At 50.1% G+C, this 27,542-nt stretch overlaps 1 protein-coding gene across 2 annotated transcripts; it reads left to right on the top strand.

Moving 5' to 3' along the window:
• On the top strand, window positions 1-26,937 carry SNRNP200 (small nuclear ribonucleoprotein U5 subunit 200). 2 transcript variants are annotated; one of them, XM_032652642.1, is made up of 45 exons: window positions 1-148; window positions 697-860; window positions 2,321-2,492; window positions 3,465-3,657; window positions 4,723-4,778; window positions 5,977-6,075; window positions 6,480-6,632; window positions 6,738-6,837; window positions 7,001-7,137; window positions 7,725-7,808; window positions 7,900-8,073; window positions 8,392-8,529; window positions 8,759-8,914; window positions 9,481-9,651; window positions 11,125-11,318; window positions 11,536-11,659; window positions 12,658-12,807; window positions 13,044-13,154; window positions 13,715-13,846; window positions 14,016-14,204; window positions 14,562-14,759; window positions 15,163-15,315; window positions 15,428-15,508; window positions 15,831-15,914; window positions 16,572-16,678; window positions 16,985-17,103; window positions 17,401-17,555; window positions 17,668-17,857; window positions 18,023-18,196; window positions 19,167-19,327; window positions 19,638-19,865; window positions 20,204-20,395; window positions 20,486-20,664; window positions 20,857-21,008; window positions 21,864-21,972; window positions 22,521-22,629; window positions 23,142-23,331; window positions 23,428-23,592; window positions 23,825-23,946; window positions 24,219-24,362; window positions 24,450-24,626; window positions 24,913-25,073; window positions 25,156-25,237; window positions 26,312-26,404; window positions 26,503-26,937. In XM_032652642.1, the coding sequence occupies exons 1-45, from the start codon at window positions 104-106 to the stop codon at window positions 26,644-26,646; spliced, it is 6,411 nt and encodes a 2,136-aa protein (XP_032508533.1). In that variant the 5' UTR covers window positions 1-103; the 3' UTR covers window positions 26,647-26,937. The 2 variants fall into 2 exon arrangements, with proteins under 2 accessions (XP_032508533.1, XP_032508532.1); XM_032652641.1 differs by having other exon boundaries at window positions 7-148; window positions 15,163-15,345; window positions 26,503-26,832.
• The last annotated feature ends 605 nt before the right edge of the window (window positions 26,938-27,542 follow it).

Genomic DNA, 27,542 nt, shown 5'->3' with positions numbered 1-27,542 from the left:
GTGCGTCTTTCCTGCGTCAGGCGCGGCGGTAGAGGAGATCGGCGGTTGTCTGTAGCGTGTGGTGGGGGGAGCGGAGCTCTGAGACCGCTGAGCATCCGCCGCCATGGCGGATGTGACCGCTCGTAGCCTGCAGTACGAGTACAAGGCGGTGCGTGTGGGCTCGGCGGAGGGCTCTGGGCTGAGGAGGCCGGTGGGGAGCGGGAGGCTGAGGAGGCAGGTGGGGAGCGGGAGGCTGAGGAAGGGAGTTTCACTCTGAAGGCCTACGGGAGAACCGCGAAAGCAGGGGAAATCAGGTTCAGGCGAAGGAGTGAATGAACCTGACGATATGAATAACCCCACTGGTGACTGGGGCGAGCGGGATGGGCTAAGAGCTCTGCTAGGAGTGTTTGTTCCCTGTCCCCTCGGCGCTGTTCCCGACCCCTTTCGTATGTCATCCCCAACGTGCCCGACAGTGTTCCCTGGGCGGAGTTAATGAGCAGTGTTAGGAGCAAGGATTGTTCTAACGATTTGATTGCCCTTCGCTCATGCGCGGTTATATGATGCGCTTCTTAAGGAAAACATCTTTTTATTCCGACTAGTGATTTTTGTCACTTCTTTGCCCCAGTTCTTACTTCCTTTGTTATCAGCTGGTATCCCTTTGGTACCGGCATTGGTCCTGCTCCTGTCAGAGTTTCGATAACACTGTGATCTTTTCAGAACTCGAATCTTGTCCTCCAAGCTGACCGCTCTCTCATTGACCGGACCCGCCGGGATGAACCCACAGGAGAGGTTCTGTCCCTGGTTGGGAAGCTCGAGGGCACCCGGATGGGAGATAAGGCTCAACGGACGAAACCACAGATGCAAGAGGAAAGAAGAGCCAAGTGAGTAGCAGGGGGAAAATGATTTTTCTTCAGACCCTAAGTCCATTTTCCCTTGGCATTTGAGCAGTGTTTTTTTGCCGAATTGCTTGGTGCAAGTGAGATGGCAGTGACATTAAAACAATTCAGTAAAGATAAAAGCAGAACATAAGAATCGAAAGGTTCTTTGGCCTAAACAAGTGTATCTGAAGTGGAAAACAACTTTTAGATCTTTTTTCAGCATGTGTTTCTCATCCATAGAGAGATCTTAATTTTCTTCATGGTATTTTGAAGATTCTTGGTAAACTCTTTTTTTTGTTTTTGTTGTTGCTTATCTATTTTACATATAGTAGTTTGTATCTGTTAACCCCATTTTTTTTTTTTTTGGCTGCATTGGGTCTTCGTTGCTGCGCACGGGGGCTACTCTTTGTTGCGGTGCATGGGCTTCTCATTGCGGTGACTTCTCCTGTTGCGGAGCATGGGCTCTAAGCGTGCGGGCTCAGTAGTTGTGGCTCACAGGCTCTAGAGCGCAAGCTCAGTAGTTGTGGCACATGGGCTCAGTAGTTGTGGCTCGCAGGAGAGCGCAGGCTCAGTAGTTGTGGCACACGGGCTTAGCTACTCCGCAGCATGTGGGATCTTCCTGGACCAGGGCTCGAACCCGTGTCCCCTGCATTGGCAGGCGGATTCTCAATCACTGTGCCACCCGGGAAGTCCCGTTAAACTCTTGTCTCAGTAACTCTTCTCTTTTATTACTAACTTACCACCCCTACTTCTTTTGTTTGCTGTTGCCCACTTCCAGTTTTGTTGTTATAAACTACTATTCAAGCATGAAAGGCAGGTGTTTTGTTTTGCTTTTTTGTTGTTTTTTTTTTTTTTACTTTTGCGGGGTGATATATTTCCAAACAAAAAAAATCATTGAACTTTATCTCACTGTTATCTTTCGACCCTGATCGTCTGTGTCTTCCTCTTCTCTCATGATGAAGTCTCAAAAATTCGTAGGCCCGGTTTTGATTAAAGCAGTTGTATTTGAAATGAGTTACGTATCATTGGTCCTCCACTTTGCAGAGTATGACTTCTTTTCCAGGAATTGATGGCAGTAGATTCCTTTGGAGCTTCGGTTTTCTGGCTAGAAAAAGAAAATATGTCTGAGGGATAAAAAGCTAGTCAAAATCCAATCATTTATTGTCATACAAAGTAGAAAGGGTTGTCTCTTTTAAATGAACGTGGAGGATGTCTCATTGTAACATTTAGTGCATCTAGTGAGAGAATGACAGAGTATTCCCTTTCTGTTACTGTGTTTCCATAAAGAAATACTCGTGCAAGTGACTAAGGCCAAATGGGAATCGCTTGCTGAGGTACAGATTTGTGGTTTTGTATTACCTGTGTGTCATGGAGCTGAGGGGAGGAGGGTGGAGTGGGCTTCCTTTAGTCTTGTCTTTGAGAGGGAAGGTTCTGCCCGTTCAACATCATACTCTGTCCATTAGGCGAAGAAAGCGTGATGAGGACCGGCATGACATCAACAAGATGAAGGGTTATACTCTGCTCTCGGAGGGCATTGATGAGATGGTGGGCATCATCTACAAGCCCAAAACTAAAGAGACCCGGGAGACCTACGAAGTGCTGCTCAGCTTCATCCAGGCTGCACTTGGGGACCAGGTGAGGCAGCCAGAGGGTGAAGCCATGTTTTTGGAGAGGGAGGAAGTCACACCTGGGAGGCACCAGAGGAACCTTGTCTGTGTATTTTCCTGTGTGGGCCATACCGATACGCAGAAGTGGCTGATACTTATAGAGCACTTACTTTATAGGGATAGCATTTTACATGTCTTCTCTCTTTCAGTTCTCATGTTAGCTCTATGGCTAGGTGCTATTAATACTTACTTTCCATTCTACAGAAGAGAGGTGTGAGGCAAAGAATAGTTAAGTAATCTTCCCAAGTCACACAGTAGTGTTTGGCAGAGCCAGGATGTAAGCCCGGGTAGTTTATATCCAGAATCTGTGCTCTTAGCATTATACATGTGATTAGATTAAGGACCTCTGTGAGTCTCTGAGAGACGCTCATGAGGTGGCTGCTAGAGGAGGTGAGGATAAAGAATCACAAGTTTGGCAGGCTAGGGCAGGACTGCAGAGTGCCTCTCCCGTCGGGAGAAATGTGGCACACTGCTGTGGAAGCCGTGTCTGTCTTCCTAAGACCACTTACCTGATTTTTTGAAACAGATGAGTCTTCCTTCAATTGTGTGACCTTTGGTGGCAGTTTTTTTTTTTTTTTTTCCTCGCGGTACGCGGGCCTCTCACCGCTGCGGCCTCTCCCGCTGCGGAGCACAGGCCCTGGACGCGCAGGCCCAGCGGCCATGGCTCAGGGGCCCAGCCGCTCCGCGGCGTGTGGGACCCTCCCAGACTGGGGCACGAACCTGCGTCCCCTGCATCGGCAGGCGGACTCTCAACCACTGCGCCACCAGGGAAGCCCGATGTGTCATTTTTAAATTAACATTAGTGAAAATGGTGGGAACCTGGTATGCAGGTTTTAAAGAGATACAGCTCTTCACATCCTATTGTCACGTAAAGCTGGTCAGTGATGTTCTATGTCTTTGTCTCGTTGTTCTAAATTTTTCTCTTTTTTTTTTTTGCCAGCCACGTGATATCCTTTGTGGGGCAGCTGATGAAGTTCTAGCTGTTTTAAAGAATGAAAAGCTTCGGGACAAGGAAAGGAGAAAGGAGATTGATCTGCTGCTGGGTCAGACAGATGATACAAGATACCATGTGTTAGTGAACCTGGGTAAAAAGATCACAGACTATGGTGGAGACAAGGAAATCCAGAATATGGGTAAGTGAGCTCTTTGTGTCCTGACCATATGAACTGGGTGCTCATTGACCCCTAATGTGATCTTCTAGCCTCAGCCATTAAAGCATCTGAAAGATGCTTTAAAAGGTTTCCAGGGCTTCCCTGGTGGCTCAGTGGTTGAGAGTCCACCTGCCGATGCAGGGGACACAGGTTCATGCCCCGGTCCGGGAAGATCCCACATGCCGTGGAGTGGCTGGGCCCGTGAGCCATGGCTGCTGAGCCTGCGCGTCCAGAGCCTGTGCTCCGCAACGGGAGAGGCTACAACAGTGAGAGGCCCGCATACCACAAAAAAAAAAAAAAAAAAAAAAAAAAGGTTTCCATAACCTATTTGGTGTTTTTGGAGGGGTTATGATTGATGGACACCAGAATCCCTTGATTCTGGTAGCCATTTCTTATTCTGAGACCCTCTTATTGTATAGAATATGGGCGAAAACTTGGAGAGGGCCTGGGTGGAGGGTGGACAGGCAGAGCAGGGCCGTTTCTACGGCCGGCAGATTGGAGCAGGCCTTGCTGGTGGCAGCACAGAAGGCTCTTTTTGTTTTTTTTGTAAATTTATTTTATTTATTTTTGGCTCCGTTGGATGTTCGTTGCCGTGCGTGGACTTTCTCTGGTTGCGTCGAGCGGGGGCTACTCTTCGTTGCGGTGCGCGTGTTTCTCATTGCAATGGCTTCTCTTGTTGCGGAGCACGGGCTCTAGGCGCGTGGGCTTCGTTAGTTGTGGCATGTGGGCTCAGTAGTTGTGGCTCGTGGGCTCCAGAGATCAGGTTCAGTAGCTATGGTGCATGGGCTTAGTTGCTCTGTTGCATGTGGGATCTTCCTGGACCAGGGATCAAACCCATGTCCCCTGCATTGGCAGGCGGATTCTTAACCACTGCGCCACCAGGGAAGCCCCAGGCCCTCTTATGTTGATCATTTGTCTGTTAGTCCTTAGACCTTAGGTCTGTCCTGAGTAGAGGCAAGTCAGGCAGTTAGGGAGGAAATTAACTCCCTAGTGCCTCATTTTACTAACTGTTCCCTGTCCTCTTTTTCTAATCCCTCACCGTTTCAGATGACAACATTGATGAGACGTATGGTGTGAATGTACAGTTTGAGTCTGATGAGGAGGTAAGTGATAAGCAAACAGACCCAGTCTTGTCTTTTTTTTTTTTTTTTCCAGTTGTTAAGGTGAGGGGACCACTTCTGATATAAAGAAGTGCCCTAACTTAAGCCAGATAAGTTTTATGGTGTTGTATTTGGTGTCAAACTTGGGCATAAATATTAATTTTGCTGAAAAATTGTTATGGTTATTTTTTGGCTTTATAAAGCAAATTTGAACTTATAAATGTAAATTAATACAATAATTGAACATAAACCAAGTGGGTCAGCAATAAGAAAGAAAAAAAGGTAAGTACAGCATATACCTCATTTCGGGAATGTGCTGTCCTGTTTTACTGCATTTTAACCATACTGTGATAATTTTCCTCTTTCCAGTACTGTGTCCTACTGCCAATTTCAAAAAAAAAAATGCACATTTGCCGCAGAGCATGGGCATATTTTGTACATGGTTGTTTCAGTAACAGTTGCAGCAGCCACTGAGGTTTACCATCGAATTAGAATTTCTTGAATATAACTAATAGGAACAAGTGGGGCACTTGAAAAAATGTGCAGAGCTGCATTCGAGTTCTCAGTGGGTGTGTTTGGCTTCCTGAAAGGTAAAACGCCAGCTTTGGGATATCATAAACTAGGACAGGAAGAAGGGGTAGCAAAGGAAAGTCAGGAGTGAGCACCAGACTGGGAGCCTAGAGGACTGAAATTTGGTCCTGTATTGGACAGGTCGTTTTGCTTCAGTGTCTCCACCTTTCAAACGATATGATTGAAGTAGAGGACTGCTGAGCCCCTTCCTCCAGTAGAGTTAGTAGAATTTCTTTATTTTAAGTAGCAACAAACTAAAAGAATGCTTTGCTCATAGCATTCATTCATTGAACAAATGCTTATTATTAAGGACCTGCTTTTAACATGACCCTGTGCTCAGTACACAGTACACCTGTAGGCAGATATGTGAGTAAAGACAGTAGTGAGCAAGCGAAGTGTGGCCTCTACATTTCTGGTCACTGTGTGCTTTCCCAAGTGTGCTTCTGTATTGGTCCTTCTGGTAAATGTACTCTGGAATGAGGCTGACCCTGGTTCCGGTAAGTTGTTGGTTCCACCACAGAAGCCTTTGCTCTAGCCATGGAGCTTATTTTAAGTGACTTGAGGGAGAGGTTCTGTGGTGATGCCAGGATCAGCTCCAGGTCACGAGTTGGGGTTGGGGCTGTTTCCACAGGAAGGTGATGAAGATGTGTACGGGGAGGTTCGAGAAGAGGCATCGGATGACGACATGGAAGGGGACGAGGCGGTGGTGCGCTGCACCCTCTCGGCTAATGTGAGTACAGCTTGCTCCTGCTCGCCGCTGCAGGGCAGGTTATTTCTGGGTGTAGCACTTCTTTCCCGTACCTAGGTCCTGTCATGTATTATTTATTAAGCTACCTTTTCATAGGGTGAGCTGTGATAAACATGTCGTGTCTTGATTTTTCTTAAGGTTTCAGTCAGTCACCCTCTTTCTCAAAGGCATGTGTTGATGAAGTCTCGGTGGGTTTGGTGTGCTCATGAACTCAGTATAGCAGAGTCGTCATCCCCCCACCCCCCGCCACCCCCTGCCCCCACCGGAAAGTCCTCAGAAGAGGGTAGGCTGTGGGTGGGTGGCCTGCAGAGCTTTGTTGCTGGATGATAAGAAAGCACGTGGGGCAGATGGAGACACAGTGAGCTCAGTGCCTGGTTACTTTGTAGCTTGTGGCCTCAGGGGAGCTGATGAGTTCCAAGAAGAAGGATTTGCACCCTCGGGATATTGATGCCTTTTGGCTCCAGCGGCAGCTCAGTCGCTTCTATGATGATGCCATTGTGTCGCAGAAGAAGGCAGATGAAGTCTTGGAGATTTTGAAGGTACAGCCGGGATAATGTTTTTGTGTTCCGTGTGTCTTAGCAGATGGGACAGCGTAGGAAGCAGATGGCTGTGTCCTTAATCGTGGTGTTACCTTCTCCCTGCAGACGGCCAGTGATGACCGGGAATGTGAGAACCAGCTGGTTCTGCTCCTTGGTTTCAACACTTTTGATTTTATTAAGGTGTTGCGGCAGCACAGGATGATGAGTGAGTATGTGCGGAGGACGCGTTTGTGTCCTAGGTAGGCGTGTGGTAGAGGTTGTGCTGCTTTCATAGCCTCACCACTTGTTTCATGTATTTTTCTTTCTACCCCAGGGTTGAAGGTTGATTTTGTATCTCACCTTCCCTTTCTTCCTTTTGCTGTTGACAGTTTTGTACTGTACCTTGCTGGCCAGTGCACAGAGTGAAGCTGAAAAGGAAAGGATCATGGGAAAGATGGAAGCTGACCCAGAGCTATCCAAGTTCCTCTATCAGCTCCACGAAACGGAGAAGGAGGATCTGATCCGGGTAAGGGCTGGGTTGGTTTGTCTGTCTGACTCCTGAGGTAGAGCGTTTGCTTTGGAAAAGAGACACTAGTTAGAAGATTGCAGCAAAAAGCTAAATTCCTGTTAAAGCAGAAAGTTGAAGAAGTGAATTATTTCTCCAGATTCTTTGAGTTTGGTAATTGGTACAGTGTGGAATCAACACCTTCACGCTGGTGTGGTCGAGAGACTGCTGACCTGCTGCTGTCGTCACCAGCACCTGGGCCCTTTGCTGTTCGTTCACACGATAAGTCATGGTGTCTGCTGGTAGTACAGGAACACAACGCGTGTTTGCTGAACACAGAACCCACACTCTGTCCCTTAAGGATAGCCCTTGATGCTGCATTGTTGAACGTCGACTTCTGAAATCCCAGGACTATGTATTGTCCCTTGAAAGTGGTTTGATTTCATCATTCTGGTGGTCCTCAACTGTCTGAACGTAAAGGGCCACCTTTCTGTTTCAGGACTTACTAGTCAGCACCTGTGAGTCAAGCTCAGCCAAGGGACTGGAAAGGACAAGAAACTGGGATGGTGATGAATCGTTGCTATTCTTTCTGTCTTTCCGCATCACAGGAGGAGAGGTCCCGGAGAGAGCGAGTGCGTCAGTCCCGGATGGACACAGATCTGGAAACCATGGATCTGGACCAGGGTGGAGAGGTAGGTACCAAGGCCATTTCCAAGGCTGTGAGGGATGGAAACTCCTTTGCTCAGCTTGCTCACTTTATATTCTTGTTTTTCAAACTCCCAGGCACTGGCTCCGCGACAGGTTCTGGACTTGGAGGACCTAGTTTTTACCCAGGGGAGCCACTTCATGGCCAACAAACGCTGTCAGCTTCCTGACGGATCGTTCCGTCGCCAGCGCAAGGGCTATGAGGAGGTGCATGTGCCTGCTCTGAAGCCCAAGCCCTTCGGCTCTGAAGAAGTGAGTGAAAAAAAAAAAAAAAAAAAAGAAGTGAGTGAATTGCTTTTCTAAGTTTTCTGCTCACTTCGCCTCCCTTCCAGTTTGGATTTCCACCCATTGACCAAAGTGTGGCCTTGTCTCACAGGTAGTTTATTCCAGACGTGGAAGCTGCTGCAGAGTTTTCCCGTTTTGATTTTGAGCCCTGGGGACAATACTGATCTCTCTGGTCTGGCCTTTAGTGGAGCGTTATGCAGGGAGGTTGCCGGGAAGTGCAATCTCGCAAAACCACAGTCTGCCCAAGGGCGCTGCTGATGTGATGTGCGTGGCATTTTTTTCTAGCAACTTCTTCCAGTGGAGAAACTGCCCAAGTATGCCCAGGCTGGATTTGAGGGCTTCAAAACACTGAATCGGATCCAGAGTAAGCTCTACCGTGCTGCTCTGGAGACGGATGAGAATCTGCTGCTCTGCGCTCCTACCGTAAGCTCTGCCCTGCCTGCTCTTTTCTTGTGGAACGCGGTGTATATTTTAGGTGGCAGTATTGTTCATCTCCATCCTTACCCCCTAATTCTTTATTCTTTGGTGGAGGAGATGTTAAATGGTAGGGTAAAATCCGCAGGACATGCTCTGTTTTGGTGATAAGCCCTTAGAAATTGGGGTAGTGAGCATAACGAGGTACACAGGCCTTCTTGTCCTTGACCTCCCATAGGGTGCTGGTAAGACCAACGTGGCCCTGATGTCTATGCTCCGAGAGATAGGGAAGCACATTAACATGGATGGCACTATCAACGTGGATGACTTCAAGATCATCTACATCGCCCCCATGCGGTCTTTGGTGCAGGAGATGGTGGGCAGTTTTGGAAAGGTAAGGGGATAGAACCTTTCTCCAGAAGATATTGGGGGACAGGCCTGGTGCTTCTCTGCTTCTTACATTAGGGCATTTCTGGAATGCCTTGTGTGGTGTTTTTTTTCTCCTTCGAAGGTGGAACTTGACCCAAGTACAGAGTGTTTGTGAAAGGAGAAAATCCTGGATCTCTTTTGGGCTTTTACAAGGGTTTACCATCTTTTTAATCTTCCCCTTAGCAATTTTCTGCAGTTGGTATCATTTGCATTATTGGAGTATTTATGAAACACTCACATGGGTGGTTGATAATAGATCTAGTGTTATTCCGGGTCCATTGTCTGCAAGCTTCCATTTCCCCCTATTGTGTGCAGAGCTCCCAGGGAGCATTTTTCTGCTTCCTTACCCTGCGTGTAAACTTGGATTTGTTTTAGAAATAAATGCTCATATGCTCAACCTCATACACTTGATATTTCCCTGAAGGGTTGATACCTACCTCCAGTACCCCACACTCAGACTTCACAGACAGAGAGTGTGGAGTCCAGGCCCCCTCCAAGCATTTTTGCCTGATGTGCCTTTCCTACACCCAGCGCCTGGCCACGTACGGCATCACTGTTGCAGAACTGACTGGAGACCACCAGCTGTGCAAGGAGGAGATCAGCGCCACTCAGATCATCGTCTGCACCCCTGAGAAGTGGGACATCATTACCCGCAAGGGTGGGGAGCGGACCTACACCCAGCTCGTGCGACTCATCATCCTGGTGAGCAGGGGGTCCTGGTGGGAGCACAGAGCCCAGGCCTGGTTGAGGAGGGGTTGCTGGGTTTTAATGCTAAACTTTTCTTCAGTGCCTTTCCTCCAGTTACTGGCCTGCGTAGCGGCAGCTATTGTCCGCATTGCTCTTACTGCTACATGAGAATCTGCACCAAATTGAAACACTTCCCAGTAGGTGCATGCTCTTTGCCATATCATTTATACTTTTTTTATGTCAAATATTTTGAAATAAATGTAACAGACAATTGAAAAAACTATTGATACTTATGTCCTCCCAGAACATTAAAGGGCTTTATAAATAATCCATTCTCAGAGAGAATGAGTAAGGAGTCAGGATATTGTGTCCTATATACACAGAAGCCCCCAGAGAGGAATGACAGTCTGAGTGCGGTTTCTTTTGGTTGTCTGGGGAAGCAGAAAGGAGACCTTGCATGTTGATTTGCACCATTCTAGAGCAGGGTTGGCAATCTGTGGCTACTGATTTTTGTTTTATTGGAACACAGCCATACCCGTTTGCATATTGTTCACAGTTACTTTTGTGCTGCAGTGACAGAATTGAGTATTTGTAACAGAGACTGGCCCACAAGCCTAAAATACTGACTCTCTGGCCTTCAAGAAAAAATTTGCTAGCCCCTGCTTAAAGTCTGCTACTCAAAAGTCTTGTTAGAAATGCAAAGTCCTGGGACTTCCCTGGTGGCACAGCAGATAAGACTCCGTGCTCCCAATGCACTGGGTCTGGGTTTGATCCTTGGTCAGGGAACTAGATCCCACATACATGCCTCAACCAAGAGTCCGCATGCTGCAACTAAGAAGTCAGCATGCTGCAACTAAAGAGTCCCACGTGCCGCAGGAAAGATCCTGCGTGCCACAACTAAGACCCAGCACAGCCAAAATAAATAAGTATTTTTTTAAAAAAGAAAGAAATGCAGAGTCCCTGTCCTCACTCCCACTTGCTGAAATACAGTCTGCATTTTAATAAGATCCCCTCCTGCCTTGTATGCCTGCTGAAATTTGAGAAGCACTGCCTTAGGCTATGTGGAGCCTTCATTTGGTGATTCAGATTCTTCATTTGATACAATTAGTTCTTGGTAAAGATAACTGCCCAGAGGTAAAACCTTATTTGATATAAATATGGTTTGATCAGAAGCTTTATCTTTAGTAAAGAAATTTTCCTTTGAGTGGAGTTATGAATTCATTTACCCGAAGTATCAGATTTTCTTAGCGTAAAGCATTGTTTCACTGAACTGCAGCAAAGCAGCCCGTGGTTGGAACATGTTATTTCCTGGGGTATTTCATGGTGAATATCATCTCATCCTTTGGGTTTCCCTGGCCTTGGGATCCCTTTTCTTGTCTTCTTTATTTGGCATATTAGGTGTATACCTACAAAATGGGAATACTCTTCAGGAAAGGGGGCCACATTTCTCTAGTCCTACAGGTAATTTGCTGCCCTCCCATTCCTTAGGATGAGATCCATCTTCTCCACGATGACAGAGGTCCTGTCTTAGAAGCGTTGGTGGCCAGGACCATCCGGAACATTGAGATGACCCAAGAGGATGTCCGACTCATCGGTCTTAGTGCCACCCTCCCCAACTATGAAGATGTGGCCACCTTTCTGCGTGTGGACCCTGCCAAGGGCCTATTCTATTTCGACAACAGGTATAAGAAAAGACTGGGAGAAGTTTAACCAGGGTGACCTTCCTGCTGTCCTTCTTTTCAAGGAGCTCTATTAGATTGGGTTTTAGAATGGCCTTTGGGTTTTGATGTGATATGAATCCAAATAGAGGAATATTGCTCCCTGGCAGCAAAAAGGACTGTTTATTTCCTCAGTACTTTTGTCTCAGAAGCCTCATTTGTCTAACTGTTGAACTTCTAGCTTCCGCCCAGTGCCTCTAGAACAGACTTACGTGGGCATTACGGAGAAAAAAGCTATCAAGCGTTTCCAGATCATGAACGAAATTGTCTATGAGAAAATCATGGAACATGCTGGAAAAAATCAGGTCTGTCATGGTTTCTCGTTATTCTTGAACTGTGTTCTTTTGAATTTTTGACTTACTGATAGCCAAGCAAGACTGACTAAGATAAAGAGAGAAGACACAAAACAAATCACCAGTACCAGAAACGAAATGGGGTATTACCACAGAATCTGTTACATTTGAAAGGATAGTAAAGGAATATACTGTGAAAAACTTTACACATGGATTTGATAGCCTAAAGGAAATGGGCCCATTTCTCAAAAACAACCAACTACCAAAACAGCCTTGATGAAATAGATAATCTGAATTGTCCTGTAACCATTAAAGAAATTGAATTTGTAATTTAAAAACTCAAAAAGGAAATCACCAGGCACAAATAATTAATTTGTCTATCTACGTTACCAAGGGTTCTTCCATAAAAGATTTGGGTGACTTATACTAAAAACATAGCAAAAATAAAGATAAAAATTAAAAACTAGTGAAAGGGCATTTTACTAGTAAGTATGATCTGATGTTTTTATGGAACATTGAATATTTTACCTGATTAAAAAAACATAAGAATTTACATGAAGACACAAATCTTTTCTTGGCACTAAATACTTGGAGGACTTTATTTCCTACAAAATAGTGCCTGTCTCATACTGAGACTTACTTCCTAAGTCCATTTATAAAGGCCAGTGCCCGTTATTTTATATAACATTTTAGCAGCTAAGAATCTCATCAGGTACCTGAACACAAATTAATTGAGATTCCTGAATGTGCATTCATATTATATTTAAACTTGCTGTTAAAAGATGGGGTGCTAAGAGTTAGTTTAGTTTCCCAGTTACAGGACCCTCATCACTGTGCTTGGTAGGTTCGTTCGCTTAGGGTCTTACGGGCACTGTTAGGCTTCTGAGCCAGACCTCAGTTTCTTGCTTGATCGTGGTGCAGCCTCTGCTTCTGCTGCTGGTTCCTCAGGGGCGTGGGGGTGACTGTCGGAGTGTGTCTCTTGACTGTGGAAAACTGTGGCTTCTACTCAGGTGCTGGTGTTTGTCCACTCCCGGAAGGAGACTGGGAAGACGGCCAGGGCCATCCGGGACATGTGCCTGGAGAAGGACACGCTGGGTCTGTTTCTGAGAGAGGGCTCGGCCTCCACAGAAGTCCTTCGGACAGAAGCCGAGCAGTGCAAGGTGAGGCGAGACAGGCCCAGCTCTCTCATTCCTACCTGGTAACTGGCTCAATCCGAGTTGTCCCAGTGGTCCTCCAGGAGTGTGAGGTGGTGCTCTTTCACACAGGGTGAGGTTTGATTGGCTGTGGATATGTGGATAGGTGAGGGGCAGAGTCTCAGCTGAAGAGATTTGCTTCGTCTCTGGGGGAGTTCCTTCAGGAAGGCTCACCTCATCACCTGTTCTCTTCTGTTTCCCAGAACCTGGAGCTGAAGGATCTCCTGCCCTATGGCTTTGCTATTCATCACGCGGGCATGACCAGAGTTGACCGGACACTCGTAGAGGATCTTTTTGCTGATAAACACATTCAGGTGAGGGTGGGCAAAGCACCGACGGAGAAGACGGGAAACATCGGAGGCTGTGCTGTATGTTTGTGCCTGGTACTTCGTTGTTTCAGGCTCAGGTAAACCAGTTTGGAGGGTTGGGTAGGTACAGTCAGCGTAGTGTCATACCACCTCTCCCATCTCTTCACATCCTGCGTGCGGGAAGATGAGTGAGTTCAGGAAAGCACCTGAGAAGCCCAGCAAAGCAAGCATGTTGGTGACTCCAGATGTTGTCAGACATAGGTCAGGACCTTGTTCATTCCCTGTCTCAGGAGAGCCCATACTTTAACTTGTTTAGTAACCTTAAGTTGATTCATATAGGTCTGCATATCTGTCTCTTAAGTGTCTCTAGAACCTTGAAATGTTGACTCTCGAAGAGTTGAGGAACTCAAGGACTCCTTTCCCCTTTATTCTGGTGTTACATTGGCAAGTATGGGACCCACCTTGGTGCTGCTAGAAGCTCTGAGGCCAGTTGCCTGGAGAAGTTGAGGATAGTAATCCATGGTGGTAACGTCCGTTTTCCTTATTACCTTGCCTTACCTCTGTAGGTTTTAGTTTCCACGGCAACCCTGGCTTGGGGTGTGAATCTCCCCGCGCATACTGTCATCATCAAAGGCACCCAGGTGTACAGTCCAGAGAAGGGGCGCTGGACAGAACTGGGGGCACTGGACATCCTGCAGGTATGGAGCTTTTGAGTTTATTCTCAGTGGGGAAAAGCATGCTGTGTTTTATACACAGGAGGTCCAAATGATGGCAGATGGAAGGCGAGGTTCCATAACGTAGAAGCCTGGAATCAAACCCAGGAGCTCTGTGGCCATAGCCGTCTTGGTTGCCCTCTCTGACCTATAGATGCTGGGACGAGCAGGAAGACCTCAGTATGACACCAAGGGCGAAGGCATACTCATCACTTCTCATGGGGAGCTGCAGTACTACCTGTCCCTCCTCAATCAGCAGCTTCCTATTGAGAGCCAGATGGTATCAAAGCTGCCTGACATGCTCAACGCGGAAATCGTGCTGGGGAACGTCCAGAACGCAAAGGTAGGGGAGGGCTCTGTCCTTGGCGCCTCTTGTCTTCTCCAGAGAGGCCAGGGTACCAGGAGTGAGGTGGTCTCGGTCATTGTGCTGTGGGCCTCAGCACCGGGGTCCTCCAGCCCTGGGCCCCACATCTCTCAGTGTAAGCAGGCTCTCAAGCTTCTTGGGTCTCTGGCTGACAATTCCCCTTGTTGCCAAAATCTTAGAAAGAACTTTGTCTTCTTGATAATGAAATATTATAAACGTTCACGAGACAGTATAATACGTATCTCATAGTTGGGAATTAACATCTGAGTGCTCTGTGGGAGCTTTTCACTTGGACATCAGCTCTGCATGCTAAGGCCCATGATCTGTTTCTTACAGGATGCAGTGAACTGGCTGGGCTACGCCTACCTGTATATCCGAATGCTCCGATCCCCAACCCTCTATGGCATCTCTCATGATGACCTCAAGGGAGATCCCCTGCTGGACCAGCGCCGACTGGATCTGGTTCATACTGCTGCCTTGATGCTGGATAAGAACAATCTGGTCAAGTACGACAAGAAGACAGGCAACTTCCAGGTGAGAGGGCTGAGGGACGGAGGTCCCTGCAGAAGTTGTTGCCCCAGGAGACAATTTTTCAGATCACTGTCTTGATTCAAGTACTGCCTAATTGCCCACTGCTTGGAACAGCAGAAAAACAAGTGGCATTGCACTGTGCCCTTTGAACCTAGGAACTTCTAAAATGGTGTAAAACCTGACGGTGCTTCCTTTCCATATCTTGAGCTGTGGCAGCTGATCTAGCTCTCTTGTCTGTGTGGGCATCAAGTCACACTATAGGTCAGTTTATTGGGCCATCCTTCTTCCTGTGCTTGGGCCAGGCACTTGTATTGCTGTGTGTTCACCCAGTGGGCACCTCTCGTCCACAGTGAGAGGTTGCCACTTGTTAATGATCAGCTTTGGATTGAGTCTTCCTTCTTTGTAGGTGACAGAACTCGGTCGTATAGCCAGCCACTACTACATCACCAATGATACGGTACAGACCTACAACCAGCTGCTAAAGCCCACCCTGAGTGAGATTGAGCTTTTCAGAGTCTTCTCCTTGTCCTCAGAGTTCAAGAACATCACTGTGAGAGAAGTGAGTCCACTCAGCGTGTTGGAACTGGAAGTTGGTACCCACTGCCACGTCACTGGTTGGTTCTCTCCTTGGCCTCCTGGCTTTTTCTTGACCTGTTTCCTTCTTGTGGCAGGAGGAGAAGCTGGAGCTGCAGAAGTTGCTGGAGAGGGTGCCCATCCCTGTAAAGGAGAGCATTGAGGAACCCAGTGCGAAGGTGAGCCCAGCTCCTCTCTGCTTGGGGTGAGGGTCAGGGGGTTTTCCTGATCTTCTAAAAGATGAACCTTAGAAAAGAATTAAAAAAATAAAAGATGATCCTTGAGTTTGGGTTTGTTCTTGGTAATCTGCTCAGTTCTCCGAGTTTCTGCATCCTTCTCACATGTTCTTTTTTACATGGAGTAACAATTATTTAATGTCTGCAAATCAAGAGCTCTAGAAGGTCTTACCTGGCATGGATGCCCAGAGCAGAAATGTATTCACTTTTTCGGTTGGTTCAATCAGTGATCAGCCTTCTTCTGGCTGATTTTGCTTTTTTCCAGATCAATGTGCTTCTCCAAGCTTTCATCTCGCAACTGAAATTGGAGGGCTTTGCGTTGATGGCCGACATGGTATATGTTACCCAGGTGAGGGCAGGGTTGTGCCACCCCTGATAAGTTCCCATCCCGTGTTCTGTGTGTGTCTGGTAAAATGTAGGCCTGACACTAGTGAGGGAGAAGGAATGCTGAGTTGTGCCCCAGGTGGCTTGTTGGCTGGTGCGCGTGTGGTACGGCCGCTCTGTTTTACTGATCTTGAGCACGTGGGAAGGTGAGGCCTTTACAGAGATGCTGGAGAGGCTCCATGTGGAGATCGCAAGACACGGTGTCTGCTTCCCTGTGGAGAGGGACTTCCCATTACGGCTGCTGGGCTCCTAAATAAACCCAGAAATGGCAAAATGCTTTAATAACTACTCTTTGTCTTTTCCTCAGGGCAAGTCACTAACACCCTTACTCTTGCTAGGACTCTAAATGCTAAATGAGTCAAAAGCCTTAAGACCAGGCAGTGAGTGGAAGGTTACAATGCTGGGCGCGGAGCTCTAGCTGCACTTCTCTGACTGTCCTGCGTCAGCCAGCGTCTGCTGGGGGTTGGGGTGGGGGTGGGTCATGACAGAGGGACTTGGGTTTTGAGTTGGTGTAGCTGGTTGTATCAGAGCTTGAGGTAATTAAACCCTGTGTCGGGTGGCTGCATTATTAGGTCTGGGGACAGTGCGGACTTGACAGGGGGAATGCTTCATCTTTCCCCAGTCGGCTGGCCGGTTGATGCGTGCCATCTTTGAAATTGTCCTGAACCGAGGCTGGGCGCAGCTTACAGACAAGACCCTGAACCTCTGCAAGATGATTGACAAACGCATGTAAGGCCCAGTGAGCTGGAAGCTGGTCACGGGGTGGGGGTCCCCGGGCCGAGGGTGTGGTGGGAAAGCCTTAGAGCGCATCACATCTCGCCCTGATGGGTGAAATATGCAGCTGGGTGCAAGTTGAGAAGGGGGCAGGCCCTCTGGGGTGCAGCTGAGGAGTCGGGGAGGGTGGCATAGTTGGAGATGTCTGTCTTCAGCATTCGTGTTTTGTGGGTCACAGCTCATCCGTTGGAAGCCGTGAGGAGGACAGTTGGTTCCAGGCCCCGCACAAGGGACTGATAGCTCTGTTTCCTTCCTGGACAGGTGGCAGTCCATGTGTCCTCTGCGCCAGTTCCGGAAACTCCCTGAGGAAGTAGTGAAGAAGATCGAGAAGAAAAACTTCCCTTTTGAGCGTCTGTATGACCTGAATCACAATGAGATAGGTGCGTGGGAAGCCATCCTGCTCATCCGCACAGCTCAGATGTCCCCCTAAGCCTGCCTGCTTTCCAGTTCCTAGGCCTCGTGCCCTGACATCCTGGGCTCGCTTGTCTCGTCCCACTAGCAGTAGTCTTGCTCTTGGTCTCGGGGCTTTGAATCTTCTGGGCCCACTGAGAGTGGAGGGAAGAGCCTGCCCTTCTGGAGTGGAATCCGCCCGTTCCCCTTGGTGGCCCTCAGGGCTGCGTTTGCAGGTACCTCAGGCAGGCTGGGCTGCAACCCCGTGCTCTCTTGTGTCCTCGTAGGGGAGCTCATCCGCATGCCCAAGATGGGGAAGACCATCCACAAGTACGTCCACCTGTTCCCCAAGCTGGAGTTGTCGGTGCATCTGCAGCCTATCACGCGCTCCACGCTGAAGGTGGAGCTGACCATCACGCCCGACTTCCAGTGGGATGAAAAGGTCAGGCTGTGTGAGGCAGGGACCTGGTTTCAGAGGGGTCTTGAGGAGAGCGGGATTGGAGGGCTGAGTTACCGCCAGCTCATGCTCCTGTCACTTGTGCCCCTGTGGGCAGGTCCATGGTTCCTCAGAGGCGTTCTGGATTCTGGTGGAGGATGTGGACAGCGAGGTGATCCTGCACCACGAGTACTTCCTACTCAAGGCCAAGTATGCGCAGGACGAGCACCTCATTACGTTCTTCGTGCCCGTCTTTGAACCGCTGCCCCCTCAGTACTTCATCCGTGTGGTGTCTGACCGCTGGCTCTGTGAGTGCGTCTCCTCCGCGGGGTCCCCTGGGCCAGGTCCTCCCGGGGCAGTTAGATGAGTGTCTTGCCCCTTGTACTGGGCCAGACTTGGTTGGGGAGAGTGCTGTGTATGCTGCCTTGGGGTTCCCAGTGTGCTGACTGCCCTTCCCGTTTCTTTTCTGGCAGCTTGTGAGACCCAGCTGCCTGTCTCTTTCCGGCACCTGATCCTACCAGAGAAGTACCCACCCCCAACCGAGCTTCTGGACCTGCAGCCCTTGCCCGTGTCTGCCCTGAGAAACAGTGCCTTTGAGAGCCTTTACCAAGATAAATTTCCTTTCTTCAACCCCATCCAGACCCAGGGTAGGTGTTTCCATTTCCAGGCGGGCGGTTCCTTTGGAGGCCTTTTAAGGTCCCCTGGAGACAGGTAGGTTCTGCGGGAGGAGGGGGAGGAGGGCCCTCAGGTGCTTGGCAGGAGTGGGAGCTCATCAGTGCCAACTGTTGGAGCAGCCAGGACGTTTTCCGTTCTCAGAAGCCCTTGGTTACTATTAGATTTGCTTCGCTTCTTTGCACGTGTCCCTGAGGAGGGTTGGTAGAGCAGGTCTTATTATCACGGTGCACTGTCATTTCTCAGGCTCAGGAGGCTCCAGTATTGAACCAGAGTGTGCAGCGTTGACCGAGGCCTCCTCTGCCTTCATTGCTGTAAACGACAGCTGTGTTCGCAGAGCACGCCCCATGTTCTAAGTACTCTGGGCTGGGTGCACCCCAAGTGTTTTCTCTTTCATTCCTTCCACAATCCTGTTTGAGATACCAGCAAACAGGGATTTACCATTTGAGATACTACCATCAGTGTCCTGTTCTACAGATGAGGAAACCGAGGCAGGGAGAGGCACCCCAATTGAACCAGCTAATAAATAGTAGAACTTGATTTTAACCCAGTCTGGATGCCAGGGCTTACGTATTAGGTTTTTTACCTTCTCTGTGTACTTGACTCTTTCCAGGAAACACAGGAGAGGGTTGGAGGGGCAGAGGAGGGGAGCCAGTTCCCCTTGGTTCGGCATCCTGTCCCTGAGAAGCAAGGAGGGAGCCCTGACCTCCTTTGCTTCTGTTGTCCTCCCGCAAATCTCCAGGGGCCCTGAACTCTTGATCTTGGTCCCTTCTCCTCCTCTTGTGTGGGAAGGAGCGGATGAAGGGGAGAGATGTCACAGGCCCGACTGCAGCTGGGGGCCGTGTGCCGTCACCCCTCATGGTTGCCATTCTGGGCTGACTGGCTGAGTTTCCTGCGTGTCCGAGTCTCTCTCAGTGTTCACGCTGCCTCTCTGTCGCTTCTCAGTGTTCAACACCGTGTACAACAGCGATGACAACGTGTTTGTGGGGGCCCCCACGGGCAGCGGGAAGACCATCTGTGCGGAGTTTGCCATCCTGCGGATGCTGCTACAGAACTCGGAGGGGCGCTGTGTCTACATCACCCCCATGGAGGCTCTGGCGGAGCAGGTGTGTCATGTGTGAATTTTCCCAGAAACCGTTTTCATCTCTGAGTCCACATCAAGGTTTTCTGAGCCCTGAAATTTGCAGAGCCAGCTGGGGCAAGACTGTTTGCCTGCTGGTGGTCATTTCCGCAGTCGTATACTAAAGGGAAGCTCTCTGGTCACTTATAGGTTGGTGTGTGATTACGAAGTATTTAGCTTGAGATCTCCAGGGCGACAGGCCTCTGTGTTTGGCTTCCCATGTTTTTCTCATAATTCATGAACTGAAGCCTGACGTGGCCTGATGTTTTTCTGCCCTCCCGCTGCCCGCCTGCCAGGTGTACATGGACTGGTACGAGAAGTTCCAGGACAGGCTCAACAAGAAGGTGGTGCTCCTGACGGGGGAGACCAGCACGGACCTGAAGCTTCTGGGCAAAGGCAACATCATCATCAGCACCCCCGAGAAGTGGGACATCCTTTCCCGGCGGTGGAAGCAGCGCAAGAATGTCCAGAACATCAACCTCTTTGTGGTGGATGAGGTCCACCTTATCGGGGGCGAGAATGGGGTATGGCTTGACCTTGCAACATAGGAGCGGGGCTGGGACCAGCAGAGTAGCCTTGGCCTTGGGCCTTAGGTGAGGGCCAGAGACTAGGGCTTCTCCCAAGAGGATTCTGCCTGTCACCTTATTCTGAAAGGATGATCTGAGACTTTTTTGTAGTTTTCTTGGAGAGTACCATTGCTTAGTGGAGATTGGCTGTGGAGGAGGTGGACCCAAAGACGGGAGAGCCCCTAATCACAAGGAAGAGTTAGGAGATCATCTCGAGGTTGTTGGGCTCCACACGAAGGTAGCTCAGGGCTGAGGATGGAGCGTCGGGCCTGCAGTGACTCCCCCCCCCCTTTCAGCCCGTGCTGGAGGTGATCTGCTCCCGGATGCGCTACATCTCCTCCCAGATCGAGAGGCCCATTCGCATTGTGGCCCTCAGCTCCTCGCTCTCAAACGCGAAGGACGTGGCCCACTGGCTGGGGTGCAGCGCCACCTCCACCTTCAACTTCCACCCGAACGTGCGCCCCGTGCCCTTGGAGCTGCACATCCAGGTGGGACCCACTCTTTCTGTTCCCACGTGGCCTCATGACGTCCTGGGCTCCCTGGGTTTGTAACCTCCTTTCTTCCTCCTCGGTCTCCAGGGCTTCAACATTAGCCACACGCAGACTCGCCTGCTGTCCATGGCCAAGCCTGTGTACCACGCCATCACCAAGCACTCGCCCAAGAAGCCTGTCATTGTCTTTGTTCCATCTCGCAAGCAGACGCGCCTCACCGCCATCGACATCCTCACCACGTGTGCGGCCGACATCCAGCGGCAGAGGTGGGCGGGGCCTGGCTCCTGGGGCCCGTGGGGAGGTGAGGGTTGGCTCAAGTGAGACTGGCCTCCTGCCGGGTGTTCTGTTCACAAGGGTGGGGTGGCCCCCGCCTGGCTCGGGGCTGGGCGACGCACAGCTGGAAGGGTCTCTGGGGGGGTGGAAGCGCTCCGGGCTGAGTCAGTGCTCATGCCGCCCAGGTTCCTGCACTGCACGGAGAAGGACCTGATCCCCTACCTGGAGAAGCTGAGTGACAGCACGCTCAAGGAGACGCTGCTAAACGGGGTGGGCTACCTGCACGAGGGGCTCAGCCCCATGGAGCGGCGCCTGGTGGAGCAGCTCTTCAGCTCAGGTAGAGAGCAAGCCTTGAAGCACAGAGTGAGACTAGATCCAGAGGTGTCACGGGGGCGTGTGTTGAACTTCTGGGCATGGGTGATATTTCTTTACAGCACATTGGTCATTTTCAAAATATTGATACTTACCAGATTATTTTATCTGTTATCTCATTTGATTTCAGTACCCTTGTGGTGAAGGTGGGACAGATACTGCCCCTACTTTCTAGATGAGAAAGCAGGCAAGCACATAAGGTTGTGCTCTTTCAGAACCTGGTTTTTTAGACCAGGACATTTGGCCACTAGATCTGGTTTTCTACGGATTCCAGGCTCAGCAGAGTGGTTGGGCCTCTGTTTCCCTTGGGTGGCTGTGTGCCTCTGTCCCTTGTTGACGTCAGGCATTTCACGCAGAGTATTATTTTGACAGTGCTTAGTGGAGCTGCAGTGGAGCTGCTCCTGCCAGAATCATTACTGTCACCCTTTGACCCCTGAATCTGTCTGGTTTGTGGCACCTTCAGAGCTCGATTTTGCTACCATGTACTGAGCCAGCCCGTGGCTGAGTCAGCCTTAGCACTTTCCAGCCAGCAAGGCCCATCTGTCAGGCAGGAGTGTGAGCCTAGCTTTCCCTGGGCTTGGGATTCTGTTCCAGGATTACCTTGTTTCCTCCAGGGTAGCCCCCCCAGCAGAGCAACAGTGACATAGAGCCACCTCCTGTAGTACCGAGTTAGCCCCTTAGTCATTAAAGTTTGTCCCTGGTAAGCTTTGCTCTGAGTTCTGAAACGTAGCACAAGATAAGCCACTACCTGCCCAGGAGGCAGCAGGTCCTGCCTCAGCCAGGGAGCCCTGTGCTTAGTCTCCTCCCTTCTGCTGCTCAGGGGCTATCCAGGTGGTGGTGGCTTCTCGGAGTCTCTGCTGGGGCATGAATGTGGCCGCCCACCTGGTGATTATCATGGATACCCAGTACTACAACGGCAAGATCCACGCGTGAGTACAGCCGTGCACTTGCTCTGTGTTAACGGGACCTTCCTTCCTAAGATGAACGTAATACCTGCAAATCCAGAAGTTCACTATTGTGAAGAAAAGGTGTTAGGGAAATAAAAAGCTAGCCGAGATTCCACCCCAGCCAGGGTTTTATTTATATGGACTTATTTTTCATGTCTGAACCTGCTTCTAGATTTGGATTTGAGTCGGGTGACTTCATTACTCATGAACTATATAGCTGTAAAGTTTGGAAGCCTGCCTTACATATTAGATCCTTTAATGGGGAGTTATTTGGCTGTTGGCATCAGATGGGTTAATAGCTTTGGTTCAAGGACACTGAGCAACAAAGTAATGACTCTTACACTTGAAAACTAAAGTGATGTATAGATGATGCGTGAAACTAGTGCCTGAGCGTGGGAACTTGTAAACAGAGTTTTGCTGTGATTGGCCCACGTCTCCCCGTGTTTGCACTTTATTCTGTGACATTTAGGGAGTCGGCCTCCTGAGTGTCTGTTGCTGCGGCTTTGCCTCCTCTCCCCGCCTGTCTTTAGGTACGTGGATTACCCCATCTACGACGTGCTGCAGATGGTGGGACACGCCAACCGCCCTTTGCAGGATGACGAGGGGCGCTGCGTTATCATGTGCCAGGGCTCCAAAAAGGTCAGCCTGGGCCTCTTGCACTGTCTTTTGATCCTGGGCCTCAGAAAAGATTCTTTAGTTTCTCTTTCGATAGATGTGTTTACTTATTTTTTTACATTCTGTCTGTCAACTTCTGCCTCTTTTATCTTCCATGTTGCTTTTGTAACAAGCCTCTTGGCTGCGTAGAATTTTGTAGCCTTTGGTCTTTGCTACTGCTGTTGACTCTGTGTGTTGACGTCTTCTCGCTCTGGCTGGTTCCATCTTCCCTCATGCTCTGCTCAGCATGTGGGACTTGGGGTACCCCCTGTCTCTGCTGTAGAAATAACCAGTGATGCCAGTGGGAACAGGCATACACACCCAACTCTCCAGGTCCAGACCCAGCTCACCTTGTCTGTGCAACTGGTTTCTTCCATTTTGATCAGCTGTGTCTGTCTGTCACACAGGGGCCGCGTTTTCCCTTGGCCTTTTTTTTCCCCTTGATCTATCTCTGTGACCGTATTGTCATTGACTCTTTATTATCTTCCTTCCCATAGGATTTCTTCAAAAAGTTCTTATATGAGCCTTTGCCAGTAGAGTCTCACCTGGACCACTGTATGCATGACCACTTCAATGCTGAGATCGTCACCAAGACCATCGAGAACAAGCAGGACGCCGTGGACTACCTCACCTGGACCTTTCTGTACCGCCGCATGACACAGAACCCCAATTATTACAACCTGCAGGGTCAGTGGCTTTGGAGCATACCTTATCCTTTTGCGGTTTTCACAGCCCTTACTCGCCATCTCCCCGTGACTCCCCACTTAGCTCTCACCTTCACAGGTATCTCACATCGTCACCTGTCTGACCACTTGTCGGAGCTCGTGGAACAAACCCTGAGTGACCTGGAGCAGTCCAAGTGCATCAGCATTGAGGACGAGATGGACGTGGCGCCTCTGAACCTGGGCATGATCGCTGCCTACTATTACATCAACTACACCACCATTGGTGAGGGCCAGCAGGGGCTGGGTCTGTGCAGAGCCTGAGCTAGAGGGATCTTGGGCAGGGTCTGCAGCCCATGTGGATGAGAGGCGATGACGCTTCCAGTGCCCCATCCGGTGTTCGTCAGAGGCACGCATCGCAGGGTGGAGCTGGGGTAGCCCAGGAGTTAACTCTCTCCTCTCTGCTCCTTTTCTGCCTGCTTTGACTGCTCTCAAATCTCCTTCCCTACCTCTCTCAGAGCTCTTCAGCATGTCCCTGAATGCCAAGACCAAGGTGCGAGGGCTTATTGAGATCATCTCCAATGCGGCCGAGTATGAGAACATTCCCATCCGGCACCATGAAGACAACCTCCTGCGGCAGGTGAGGGCAGCTTCAGGAGAACATCCTCGGAGCTGAAACTTGGCCCGCGTGCCCAGAGCACGCAATGCCCCGTCACCACAGGAAGACACCGACCCCTCCTGCCCCGACCTCCCTCACGCACCTCCACACGTCTCAGCCCCCCCCCCCCGCCCCAGGCACCCAGCCACCCCTCTGAGTTTTGAAGGGTTGTGAGCCTGGGATAGGTGCTGCCTGGGATAGGTCTCAGGCAGGGTCACCTCTTCATCATCGGCTCTTTTTCTTCCACTTTCCAGTTGGCCCAGAAGGTCCCCCACAAGTTGAATAACCCTAAGTTCAATGACCCGCATGTCAAGACCAACCTGCTTCTGCAGGCTCACCTGTCCCGCATGCAGCTGAGTGCTGAGCTGCAGTCAGATACAGAGGAGATCCTTAGCAAGGTATCGAGGGGGGCGGGGGGAAGCCCGTGTGGCCTGTGAAGCAGCAGTTCCAACCCTGCCTGCTCTTGCTCTCCTGTCCCTGTTCAGGCCATCCGGCTCATCCAGGCCTGTGTGGATGTCCTCTCCAGCAACGGGTGGCTCAGCCCAGCTCTGGCAGCCATGGAGCTGGCCCAGATGGTCACCCAAGCTATGTGGTCCAAGGACTCATACCTGAAACAGCTGCCACACTTCACCTCAGAGCACATCAAACGTTGCACAGACAAGGTGAGCCGGGCCTGGACCCGGAGTGTCGGGTGGCCGAGGCTGGGAGCCGAGCGTCTTGCACTGGGGGCGGTTGTGGAGGGGAGCCTTCTCGTTCTGGCCTCTCTGGAGGTGTTAGCCGTGGAGCTGCTAGAGAGCCTGCCGGTTGTGGGCCAGGCTCTTTCTGAAGCCGTGTCTTCTTTAGATGGTCTGATGGCATAGGAAGTAAAAGTAGCCGCTCTTTGGGGCCACTTTCCTCTGCTGCTAGTGTGCATTCTCTCTCTTCCCTGACCTCTGACACCCACTGCAGGGGGTGGAGAGTGTTTTTGACATCATGGAGATGGAGGATGAAGAGCGCAACGCGTTGCTTCAGCTGTCCGATAGCCAGATCGCAGACGTGGCCCGCTTCTGTAACCGCTACCCCAACATCGAGCTGTCCTACGAGGTGGTGGACAAGGACAGCATCCGCAGGTGAGCCAGAGAGGGCCAGGTGCCCCGCCCCGGCTCCTTGCTGGGCACAGCTGTGACGTGCGACCTGCGTTTCTCCCCACAGTGGCGGGCCGGTTGTGGTGCTGGTGCAGCTGGAGCGAGAGGAGGAAGTCACAGGCCCTGTGATCGCGCCTCTCTTCCCACAGGTGCGTCCTGGGCGTGGCTTGCCAGGGGTCCACTTGAGGCCCTACCGACTGGCTAGAGGCTGGGCTACAAGGGTGCATAGTCACTGAGGGAGGAAATTTAGAGTAATAATGAAGCCACAAGCCTGAGGATTAATCTTGGGGCCATGGGTGTTTTCTGTGGGAGTTTTTGGTGGTTTTTTGCTTTAAGGCAATTTAGGTGCCTGGTCGTTATTGAACGCCCCAGTCATGCAGTTGTTGACATCCGTGGCTGTGAAGAAGCATTTATCTTTAACTCTAAATGGCTCCAGGGGGACTTCCCTGGCGGTCCAGTGGTTAAGACTCTCTGCTACCAATGCAGGGGGCGGGCACGGGTTCGATCCCTGGTTGGGGGACTAAGATCCCACGTGTCACTCGGCCTTTCTAGTTGGTGTTTCTTCGCTCTCGTTTCTCACAGCTACTTACTCTGCTTCCAGTGCTTGGTTCTTTACCACCAAAAAGGAAATCTGATCCCTTATATGGGAGAATAATTGAAGGCTGAAAGGAGAAACCAGATACACTGTAATGTTTAAGTTTACGAACTATTCGTTTAATAGGCTCTGAGGAAAGAGTGCTTTAAAGTGGAATGCTTGGGTTTTCTGACAGTGGAGCGGCCAGCAGAGGGGGATTCTTGGTAGATGCAAGGCCTACTTTGGATCCTCTCTGCTGGCAGGCTCACCTCCATGTTAACGTGTTTTTCTCCTCCAGCATATATACCTTTTATTTAAAAGGGTCTCTGAGGAACTCAAAGCTGCGAGGCCCCAAAGACTAGATGTCTAATATTGGAATCTTGGACTTAGCGTCAGGTACTAAATGGCAGAAGGTACTTTGGGACAAGGAAATGAGGCAGAACCAACAAATGAGTTCATCTGCCTGCTTAAAGATTCATGTGAGACACCTCAGACAGTTTAAAATCTTAGGTATATCCAGTTGTAGTTTGGGAAGAAGTTTTAGAAAGCTTTCTTTCTGGTTTCTGGTTTCTTACTTTTGTAACTTTTCTCTTGGTGTCATGATCATCAAATTTTATGTGCTGACTCTGTTGGCTTTTGGTCACTACAGAAACGTGAAGAGGGCTGGTGGGTGGTGATCGGAGATGCCAAGTCGAATAGCCTCATTTCCATCAAGAGGCTGACCCTGCAGCAGAAGGCCAAGGTGAGTGTGTCCGCTGGCCCTCGTGTGCTGTGAGATGGGGCAGGGTGAGAACTCTTCCTGTGTCTGAGCTGGCCCTGAGTTTTGCCTGCTCTCTCCAGGTGAAGCTCGACTTTGTGGCCCCGGCCACTGGCGCCCACAACTACACTCTGTACTTCATGAGTGACGCTTACATGGGATGTGACCAGGAGTACAAATTCAGCGTGGACGTGAAAGAAGCTGAGACAGACAGTGACTCAGACTGAGTCCAGCGGCCTTTGCTGTTGCACAGAGAGAAGAGTTGAACCTGAGTTTGGTACATGTACGCCGTCACGGGACCTCAGTCTTGGAGACCCGGTCTGTCTGTGGGAGGTCTGGCCAGCCAGTGCCGCCGTGGTCCCAGCCCACCCCACTACTTTCCCCTCCGGCTCCCTTGCCATCCAAACTTCGGATCTAGTGTCTGCAGGTGTCAAGCGTAAACTGTGTACACCATTTTTAGGCATGTTCTTTGTAGTTCCTTTTGAATAACACATTCTAATAAAATGACTTGGAGAAACCATTTGTCTTTGCAGTGATTCCAGATTAAAAGTTTCCTTTCTCGGACTTCCCTGGTGGTACATTGGTTCAGAATCCGCCTGCTGGTGCAGGGGACACGGGTTCAAGCCCTGGTCCGGGAAGATACCACATGCCGCGGAGCAACTGAGCCCATGCGCCACAACTACTGAGCCTGCGCTCTAGAGCCTGCAAGCCACAACTACTGAGCCCATGTGCCACAACTACTGAGGCTGCGCTCTACAGCTCACGAGCCACAACTACTGAAGCCCATGCACCTAGAGCCTGTGCTCTGCAAGTAGAGAAGCCACCGCATGAGAAGCCCGCGCGCCACAACGGAGAGTAGCCCCCCCCCAGTCGCCGCAACTAGAGAAAGCCCACGCACAGCAACGAAGACCCAATGCAGCCAAAAAAAGAAAAAAAGTTTCGTTTCTCCAACCTAAGGATTATTTTTTTCAGCCAGTGAACTTGCTCACAGTGAGCATTTCTAGAGGACGAGGCTGCTCTTCAGTTGGGCTGCCACCTGCACCATTTCAGTCAGTGTAGAGGGAACAGTGTTGGTAGCTTCTGTTCGGTCAGGCTTGTGCCCTTGGTCTCTTCCTCTGTATCT

The sequence above is a fragment of the Phocoena sinus genome, chromosome 13, assembly GCF_008692025.1.
Source record: "Phocoena sinus isolate mPhoSin1 chromosome 13, mPhoSin1.pri, whole genome shotgun sequence".
In the NCBI taxonomy this organism is placed as follows: domain Eukaryota; kingdom Metazoa; phylum Chordata; class Mammalia; order Artiodactyla; family Phocoenidae; genus Phocoena; species Phocoena sinus.
The sequence above is the reverse complement of the archived record's forward strand: the minus strand, read 5'-3'. Positions and strand labels throughout refer to the sequence as shown.